Source organism: Mauremys mutica, chromosome 4, assembly GCF_020497125.1.
Source record: "Mauremys mutica isolate MM-2020 ecotype Southern chromosome 4, ASM2049712v1, whole genome shotgun sequence".
Classification (NCBI taxonomy): domain Eukaryota; kingdom Metazoa; phylum Chordata; order Testudines; family Geoemydidae; genus Mauremys; species Mauremys mutica.
Window position 1 is genome coordinate 12,273,454 of NC_059075.1, and position 10,441 is coordinate 12,283,894.

The window sequence follows — 10,441 nt, forward strand, 5'->3', positions numbered from 1 at the left end:
CGGTAGTTGAAGAGTTCCTTCTCACTGTCCAAGGCGCCTGTATAGGGCTTCATGAGCCAGGGCATTAGTGGGTAGGCTGGGTCCCCGAGGATCACTGTAGGCATCTGCACATCCCCAACCGTTATTTTGTGGTCCGGGAAGAAACTACCTGCCTGGAGGCGTTTAAACAGACCAGAGTTCCTGAACACACGCACGTCATGAACCTTGCCCGGCCACCCCACGTAGATGTTGGTAAAACGTCCCCTATGGTCCACCAGTGCTTGCAGCACCATAGAAAAGTAGCCCTTTCGGTTAATGTACTCGCTCGCCTGGTGGGCCGGTCCCAGGATAGGGATGTGAGTGCCATCTATAGCCCCACCGCAGTTTGGGAATCCCATCGCGCCGAAGCCATCTATGACGACCTGGACGTTTCCCAGGGTCACTACCTTTGAGAACAGTTGCTCAACGATTGCGTGGGCTACTTGAATCACAGCAAGCCCTACGGTAGATTTGCCCACGCCAAAGTGGTTCGCTACTGACCGGTAGCTGTCTGGCGTTGCAAGTTTCCAGAGGGCTATGGCCACTCGCTTCTGCACAGTCAGGGCTGCTCGCATCCGGGTGTCCTGGCGCTTCAGGGCAGGGGACAGCAAGTCACAGAGTTCAAGGAAAGTGCCCTTACGCATCCTGAAGTTCCGCAGCCACTGTGATTCATCCCAGACCTGCAGCACTATGCGGTCCCACCAGTCCGTGCTTGTTTCCCGGGCCCAGAATCGCCGTTCCACACCATGAACTTGACCCATTGCCACCATGATCTCCACTGCGCGGCGTACCCTGCTTTGTGAGAGGTCTGCGCCACTCTGTGACTTCCTGTCCTCACCGCGCTGCCGGAGCCTCCTCGCCCGATTTCTCAGCAGCTGACTGTGGAAGAGGTGGACGATAAGGTGCGAGGAGTTGACAATGGCCATAAGTGCAGCGATGATCGCAGCGGGCTCCATGCTCGCAGTGCTGTGGCGTCCGAGCTGTAACCGACCAGAGAAGGGCGCAAACAGATTTCCCGCCGGCGCTTTCAAGGAGAGAGGGCGGGAGTGACGGTTCAATGATGACAGTTACCCAAAACCACCCTCGACACATTTTTCCCCCCAGCATGCATTGGGGGGAAATCCCAGGATTCCAATGGGCAGTGGGGAGTGCGGGAACTGTGGGATAGCTTCCCACAGTGCACCGCTTCCAAAGTCGACACTGGCCCCGTTACTGTGGACTCACACAGTCGAACTAGTGTATTTAGTGTGGATACACAACTTCGACTTCATAAGGTCGATTCCACAAATTCGAATTAAGTTGATTCGAAATAGTCTTGTAGTGTAGACGTACCCTCAGATTCTGCAGTCCAGCATCAACCCCAATTCTAATACATATGAGCTATTCCCTTCCTGTGTGTAGTTTTGATGGGCAGTTCAACACTACAGTATGCAGCCAGATGTTGGCCACAAGTAGGGTCTTATTTGATGTCCTTGGAAGAGAATCCAAGTACTCAGATTTCTCAGAGCAGTCAGACTGGTTAGACCTGCAGTCAGACCAGTCGTTCCCAAATGGGACCTACCACTGGTGCTGAGAGCACCCTTTTAAACCATTTACATGGATCCTCACCTTTCTGCAAATCTATCAAAACCTGTTCTTGGTTGCTATCACGACTTCTAGATGAGTCTTGAAGTTGGCAGCTTTATCTATGCATAAATCTCATTGAGTCATTCATAATGACAAAGTGGTATGAAGGAAATCATAATCTTTCTAGTCAAAAGTGAACTCATCTTTCCGTGCCACATAGGGGGGTGATCCTTCCTCATTCCATCCAAAGCCACAGCATCCTGCAGAAAAGCTGTGGCATAATCTGGATGCTTTTGGAGTACTAAAGATATATATTGAGTGCACCGATTCAACGAGAAGATTGGATTCTTCATCTCCTTTCATCTGAAGTGACAAGGGCTCCAGCTATCTAAACTATATCTGGTTAGATGGATCAGTTAATGCATTGTCAAGGCGTACAAGGCATCAGGTTGAACTTGTTTTGACAGAATCAAAACAGAAGATCTATGGTGTCTTTAGGCTCTTTCTGCCCATGTTCTTCCCCTGAGAAGATCTGCATGGCAGCATTAACCCTTTTATTAGACACTATAAGGTGGACTTTCTATCCTGTGCAGAAGCGTCTTTCAAAAGGAAGGTGCTGCATGCATTGATCCAGAAGTCGCTTTCCGTTTTGGCAATTGATGGGAAAAGCCATCCCTTCACTTCTTATTCTACTTCTTTATCCCTCCCTAGTTCTGTTCTCTGCTTGCTACTTCCCACATGTAACAGTATTGTGGGAGACATAGGGCTATAGAATGATAAATTTCTTACCTGATAATGTCCTTTTAATAGTAGCAGCATCCACAGTTCTGCCTTCCCTGAATGGCTGCTTATCCAAAGGACAAAAAATAATTTTTGTACCTACGGTAGGCTAGTTAGCCTATTGTACATAGTTTACTAGTTGGCATTGAAGTTATTCTTACTAATCATATTCTATGAGTTTTTACGCAGCTTTGGAATCAACGGTCTGTTAACAAGTTGGAGCAGAGGGTGTGACCAGCAGAAATGTTGAAACAGGATGTTTCACCATTGTCAGAACATTCCCCTCCTTTTTCCTCTAAATGAAATTGTGGCAAAATCAAGATTTTTGCAAAGCATTTCAGTTTAGATGGAACTGCATTTTTCCCATTAAAAAATGGTTTAATGTAGCCAAGGCCTACACCATGAAAGCCTTTGAAAATCAAGTGTCAAAAAATAAATTCATGATTAAGTTATTGGAGAACTTTGATAAGAGACTATTAATATATTTTTCACTGTTAAAACAGAATTGTCATATTTTACCTGATCATTTCTGCCATTTTTTATTTCTATAACATTATGTGAATATACTTTCGAGATCTAAATAGAGATGGCCTCAACTTGATACTTTGAAAAGTAGAATGATTAATATTCCAACTAGGACTAAAATAACTTCTAATTTGTCATTTTTTTGATTGGTAGTCATGATAGATATTTTCAAAGGTCCCTTAGGAGGTGAAATGCAGAATTAACTACAGATCATTCAGAATGAGACTGGAAGATGACATATTAATAGTTTTGGTCTGTATAATTAAATACTGAACATTATTTTTGTATTTAATTTTCAGTGAAGATTATGTATTATCCCAAAATGAGTATAATATATAATTCCCTGTTTAGATTGGTATACTAATAAAAATATTTTTTTAAATCTTATGTATATGTTCTGGAAATGTTGAAAAAGCGCTGAAGTCTTAGCCAGAAGCTATTAGTTACATGTGAGATTTATTGCATATACTTAGTTTATTTAATCCAGATGTCTGCATTTTAAACACTTTAGAAAATATTATATTAAATGGGAGAGCTAAAAGAAAATTTATAAGAGTTAATGCAGTCAGTAGAAAGAACATGCATAATGAAACACTGGACAGAGGAATTTGTAAATTCACTGAGAGAATGAATTATGGCTATGAATGCATATAGCCCAATAGAATGAATTGCTTATCAACTCACAAGTCATCCAGAGTAATTTTAAGATGCTATGGCACCCTTATTTGAGTTTAAATGTAATAAATTATTTTACAGAATAGTGCATATAGAATTTTTTGGGTAAGATTTCTATTTGGTGCAATCCAAATGTGAATATCATGTTGATATGTCTATTTTGTAAGTTATGCATTATTTAAGAGAACATCTTTTTAAAAACCCAGCACATTCTTCCCCCTCCCTTCCACGTACCCAGTATGGAGCTTTATTACATTTTTCAATTTTAAAATACTTAAAAATTAGTGGCGCGGAAGACTGGGAGAGAAACCTTAATATCAGGGTGGAAGTGCTTGCTCCCTTTTCGCTCTTAGCCTGAGTTCTGGGATCCTTCACCTCACAGATTCCTTGAGCCGAGCCCCAGCCCAAGCCTGAAAGTCTATACTGCAATGAAACAGCCCTGCAGCCCAAGCCCCGCAAGCGCGAATCAGCTGACTTGCACCAGCCTTGGGTTTTTCATTGTAGTGTAGACATAACCTTATGGGTCAGTCCTTCAGGTCTTACTCATGTGAGTAATTCTTACAAGAGAGATAAAATGAACTAGATAATATTTTGTATTGGACCAACTTCTGTTGGTGAGAGAGACAAACTTTCAAGCTTACACAGAGCTGTTCTTCAGGACTGGGAAACTTACTCAGGTAATGTCTAAACTAAAGAGCTTACAGCGGCACATCTGTACCAATGCATCTGCACTGCTGTAAGATCTCCCATGTAGTCGCTCTATGCTGACGGGAGAGAGCTCTCCCACTGACATAATTAAACCACCTCCAACGAGTGACAGTAGCTATGTTGGTGGGAGTGCGTCTCCCGCTGATACAGTGTTGTCCACACCGGCGCTTCTGTCGCTGTAACTTGTGTCTCTCGGGGTGTGATTTTTTTTCACACCCCCAAGCGACATAACGTATACCGACAAAAGTGCTAGTGTAGACACAGCCTCAGAGTGTCACAGCTAAATGCAAGGTGGAACAGATTGTTTAGCATAAGTAGTTAACACATATTTCAAGGGGCCATTCACGGTGAAGTGACCCATTAACACCCCTTTAGTGATAAGGAGGAAAGGAGCAGGCTGACCAGCTGGGGGTCTTGTTAGTGGGTTATAGATTGTTGTAATACGCCGTAAATCCAGTATCTCTGTTCAGTCCATGATTTTTAGTGTCTAACAAAGCTTTGAATTAAAGCTCACAGGCTCATCTTTTGAAAGTGTTGTGCAAGTTTCCTTTGAAAATGAGGGCTGAGAGGTCAGATATAGAGTGATCGCTTTGTGAAAAGTGTTCACCCCTGGATGATTCTTACTATTTGGATAAGTAAAAAATTTTACCTGCTAAACGAAGGTTGCAGGATCTGGTCCTTGGTGGTGCCTCTGTTAAGCGTTACAGTGTGGTATGATATGCATGATTGGCCATGATTCTGTGTAGAGGCTTGTGCAAAAACACAAAGAAACAAAAAACAAAAGGGGTGCAGGGTCAGAAAATTAAGCTTTTTAGTCTTGCAGTTCATTGCTTAGAAATCCCTTCTAACTCTTCAGCAAATAAATGTAGTGAAAAAATAAATGTGTGTATTTAAATTACCATTAAGCTTCCAAGATAACGACACATCTGTTAGAGCTATAGTTTACCTGCTGGTGTACTCAATAAATTCACATTTTGGTCTGTATCTTCACAGCCAGATGGTACTGAAACTTATTTTAAATAAAAGCGTAAATTCTGCAGAAAATGGATATCCATGGAAAGATTGAAAATCCGTACTATAGGACAGCATTTCTGAGATGCATATTACAAGTGACTTCAGCTGTAATTGCAGTGTTGCTGTAGCTATATCGGTCTCACAATATTAGAGAGACAAGGTGGCTAAGGTAATATTTTTTATTGGACCTACTTCCGTTGTTGAAAGAGGCAAGCTTTTGAGCTTATACAGAGCTCTTCTTCAGGTCCAGGAAAGGTTCTTGAGTGTCACAGCTAAGTACAAAGTGGAATAGAAAAGTGGAACACATGTTGCAAGAGACTATTCAAGAAGCAGTGGACAGTTAACACCCCTAGGACAGAAGGAGGATAAGTGGGTTACAGATTGCTGTAATGAGCCATAAATCCAGTGTCTTTAGTAAGTTCATAATTTTTGATATGTAGCAGAATTATGAATCTAAGTTCCCAGGCTCATCTTTTGAAGGTGTTGCGCAGGTTTCTATTGAGGATGAAGACTGCTTGATCAGATATGAAATGATCATTTTGCAAAAAGTGTTTGCTCACAGGTGATGGGGTGTTTTTTGTCTTTTGTCATTTTTCTGTGTGAGTTCATTTGAGTGTGTAGTGATTGTCTGGTTTCACCCACTTAGTTGTTATTGGGGCATTTAGTGCACTGGATGAGGTACACCGCGTATTGATAGGCGTGTGTATGACCCCTGGATCTTGAAAGGTGTGTTGTGGGCAATATTGGTCACCACAGTAGTGGAGATATGTCTGTAGGTTTTGGATCTGTTCTGGCAGAGTCTGGTGCTGCTTTGAGTTGGTATGTCCTGGTCTGTGGGGAGCTTGCTTCTGATGATGAGCAGGGTGAGGTGGGAGGGTTGTTTGAAAGTCAGAAGAGGGGGCTCAGGTAGTCCCCATTGAGCATCAGTTGTAATTGTTTAACAATACCCTGCCTGGGTTCCAATGTGGGATGGTAGGTGACAACTATGGGTGTCTGGTCAGTGGCTTTATTTTTCCTGTATTGAAACAGGTTCTCTCAGGGCATTTTGTTGGCCCATTCCTTGATGCAATCTACTTCTTTGGTGGAGTGTCCTTGTGTGAGTGAAAGCAGTTTTAGAAATGTTGAGCTATTTATCCAGGACTTTCTCCTCGGATCATATTTTGTGTTATTTTAGTGCCTTGCTATAGATAAAAGCTTTCTTGGTGTGTTTGGGGTGGTTAGTAGATCTGTGAAGATAGGTATGGTGATCCGTGGGTTTCTTTTATATAGTTGCCTGTAGAGTTCTATTGTTGAAGTTGATAGTGGTGTCCAGGAAGTTGGTACTGGTGTGGGTGTGTTCTAGAGGGAGGTTGATTGATAGGTAATGGAGCCATAACAACATTAGCAGAACCCTGCAGACCTATCTCCATATGATCAATACTCCCCACAGCACACCTTTCAAGATCCATGGGTCCTACACATTCCTATCACAACATGTGGTGTACCTCATCCAGTGCACTAAATGCCCTATGTCAAGCTGTCTACAGTGGCTCACAAGCATGAGTACCAACCTCAGGGCAGACTGTTAAGAAACAGGGCACAAAACCTAAACTGGTTGAGTGTTCTGTCCTTAGATTACACTAACCAAGTATCAAGTTGTGAACTCCTCAAGCACTACAACAGCCTTAACATGGAGTTACAGACAGTCCCATTGGCCACTCTGGTCTATCTTGCCACTCAGGCAAGCCTGCCTTTGTGATAGATGGTCACTTACACTAAAAATCACAGCAGTATTCAGGTTACTCCCAGCCCCAAAGGACCAGTCACTTACCCCAGGTCAGTTGTACCTTAGATCTTTCACCAAAGACAAGGCTTGTAGCCAGTCCTATATTAAACTAACTAAAGGTTTATTAACTAGGAAAAAGAAATGAGAGTTATTTACAAGGTTAAAGCAGGCAAACATACACACACAAATGAGTTACATTCTTAGATTTCAAAAAGTAATAGATGCTATTGTAATGTGCAAACTCTATATGCCCTTTAGGGCTAACCCAAGATAAGTAGCTTAGTGATACCTTGCTTATGCTTAGAAATGTTGCCCTCTCCAAATTCCAAGCAGCACAGTGATGCAGTTCTTTCTGGTCAGGGATTTTTATTTCCTTCCCCCAGAGTTCAAACGGATGGAACAAGTGTTGGCTCCTGTCTCCTCTTCATGTATGGGGCGGGGGTGGGGCGGGCAATCAGGAAAGTCTTTGTCCTTTGATGTTTCACAATCATTTGGTTTCCGTGGACCTTCCTGTGTGCAGGACCAGCACGTTACACTAATTAATGCTTCTTTCTTGTCTGGTGAGTTACACAGTTACAGAGGTTTACAATGAAAACACCCAGTGTAACTTTATACCATGGGCTAGAGCAGGGGTAGGCAACCTACGGCACACGTGCTGAAGGCGGTACGTGAGCTGATTTTCAGTGGCACTCACGCTGCTCGGGTCCTGGCCACTGGTCGGGGGGCTCTGCATTTTAATTTAATTTTAAATGAAGCTTCTTAAACATTTTAAAAACCTTATTTACTTTACATACAACAATAGTTTAGTTATATATTATAGACTTACAGAAAGAGGCCTAAAAATGTTAAAATGTATTACTGGCACGCAAAACCTTTAATTAGAGTGAATAAACGAAGACTCGGCACACCACTTCTGAAAGGTTGTCGACCCCTGGGCTAGAGAATTTATAAATGAGATCAATACATGCAGCATCCTACAGGTGTTTCATCAAGTCTAAACACTATACACATTCTTATCAACTTAATGTCTATTTTAACAATACTAACACACAGGTGAGCCAGACTGGTTCAGTGCTCAATGAGGCCTAGTGGCCTTGTCATGAGCTGGCACCTGGTCTGTCAGTGTCACACTCTAATAGCAATTATGTGGGTAAAACAGACAATCTCTTTGCTCTCGAGTGAACTCACACAGAAAAATGATCAAAGAAAAAAACACCTTATCACCCGTGGATGAAGACTTTTCACAAAATGATCCCTTCATATCTGACCTCGCACAACACCTTCAGAAGACAAATACAAGAACTTAAAATTAATAACTCTTTTAGACGCTAAAAATCATGAACTTAATAAAGACATTGGATTTATGGCTCATTACAACAATCTGTAACCCATTAATCCTCCTCCTATCCTATGACTGTAGAGCTGTGAACTGCCTGCTTCATCTTAATTAGCCTCTTGCAACATGTGTTTACTCCTTGTCTGTTCCACCTTGTGTTTAGCTGTGACACTCTGAGTACCTTTCCCAGACCTAAAGAAGAGCTCTGTGTAATCTCAAAAGCTTGTCTCTTTCACCAACAGAGGTTGGTCCAATAAAATATATACTACCTCACCCACTGTTTCTTCAGTTAAAATGTTGCAAGTACATTTCCGAGGTATTGCAGTCATCCTTTATCTTCCTGCCTCATGCACCACAGGCAGGAGACCTAAATCCTGTTTTATGTAATTACTTCTGTACCACTATAACTGCACAGATTTATGGGTTAGTAGTCTTGATATATTGTATATTAACTGCAAAATGGTAAAAGGAAAGCGTGTGCATAGAATAGTATAACACAACTGTAACTATTTTATAAAGCAAAAATCCTTAAGGCTGTCTCTTTGCTTTTATTGTAACTAGGATCAGGAGGAGGAGGATGGAATCCCAGAATTGTCTGAACCAATCCTGGAATTTAATAGACAAACTGAAGTTGTTTCTCCAAAATATAATGGCCCTCCATTTCCCCCAACTGCTCCTGCTTCTCAACAGCCAGCTGATATTCTGGATGAAATCATTGAAAGGAGGGAAACTTTAGAAAATAGGTTGATTAGCTGGTGAGTTTCCTGTCAGGGTGAAGGTAATAAAATAGCAGCAAGAAATACATAATCAACACACGTTTGTTTTGTTTTTTTAACTATTTCCCTTTGTCTTACTAAGTTTTCCCTATATATTGAGAATGCTGTCAATTTGGCTGTCTCAGAGAATTGCTGGTAGAAATACAAAAGTTTTGTTTTGTCAGGGTGGAACAAGAAGTAATGGCACGAATTATTAGCGGGATGTACCCCGTCCAGCAGGAAAGAGTGCCCAGTGTGAGTGCATCAGACAGTGAAGAGAGTGAGGCTGTAACCTCTGACATTGGTAAGTAGGAATTGTAGTTGTTCTCAGTTGCTTTCCAGCCTGAAGGCAGATGGGACCAATGGCGATCCATCTCAAATTTGGGCTAAAAGGTATTTTAACAGCTTGGTTAGGGAGTTTTAACTGTCTAAGCCATAAGAGGTGTTAAACGTACAAAACTGATCAACTAATGCACAGAAAAGATGTGTGTTTGTGCACATGCGGAGGTGAAGAAAGGGGTCATCAGGCCAATAAAAGCAAATTACCATGATTAATTGATAAAGAACATTCCACAAATGGGCCAGCTTTGCAAACCAAATTCTGGTAGCCCTCCTTCCATGTAAATCAAAGTGCAGCTGTGCATTGTACTTTTGCTAGACTACAAGGGTGACTGTCTTTATCTCTCTTGTGAAGAAAGGCATATCAAATAAATGCCTGCCTTATAAACATACATAAGAGAAAGACATAGGGACTCCCAGAGTCTCACCTCAGCCCTTACACTGACTCCCTCTGCGGCCTTGGACAAGCCATCTGCCTCAGTTTCCTCATCTGTAAAATAGGAATAATACTTTCTCACAAGAGTGCTTGAGAGTTCGTTAATGTATGTAAAGTTCTTTGAAGATGCAAATTGCTAAGCATATTGTTATATTGTTATATCTCGGCAGTATGATACATTCCATATCAAGAGTAAAATTTGAATTTGGGTTTTGTGTGTTTTCTTTTTTAGTTGAGGCAGCAGGTGGTGGAGGATTTCAGCTCTTTGTCAGCGCTGGTGTGCCAGTGAACTCAGAAATGATTAGTCATTTTGTGAATGAAGCTCTTACTGAGACTATTGCCATCATGCTGGGTGACAGGGAGGCTCAGAAAGCAATTCCTGCTGCAAATGTTCTTCAAAGCACGACAGTCTTGCCAGTAAGAGTGAATTTTATTATTGTTTCCAGTTGTAGTTATGAGGATGTTAGGATTTATTTTTTTAATCCCGGGATTTTGGTTACATGCAATATGAAGACATTGAAAAG

The 10,441-nt window shown here is 41.8% G+C and overlaps 1 protein-coding gene across 8 annotated transcripts in view; it reads left to right on the forward strand.

The window, feature by feature from the left end:
- KIAA0586 (KIAA0586 ortholog) overlaps nucleotides 1-10,441 on the forward strand; it is a 117,638-nt gene that overhangs the window by 56,418 nt on the left and 50,779 nt on the right. For all 8 annotated transcript variants that reach the window (XM_045014226.1, XM_045014225.1, XM_045014224.1 and 5 more), the window contains 3 exons: nucleotides 8,949-9,142; nucleotides 9,328-9,446; nucleotides 10,150-10,334. In XM_045014226.1, the coding sequence (XP_044870161.1) occupies nucleotides 8,949-9,142; nucleotides 9,328-9,446; nucleotides 10,150-10,334 (498 nt within the window). The remainder of the gene's footprint in view (nucleotides 1-8,948; nucleotides 9,143-9,327; nucleotides 9,447-10,149; nucleotides 10,335-10,441) is intronic.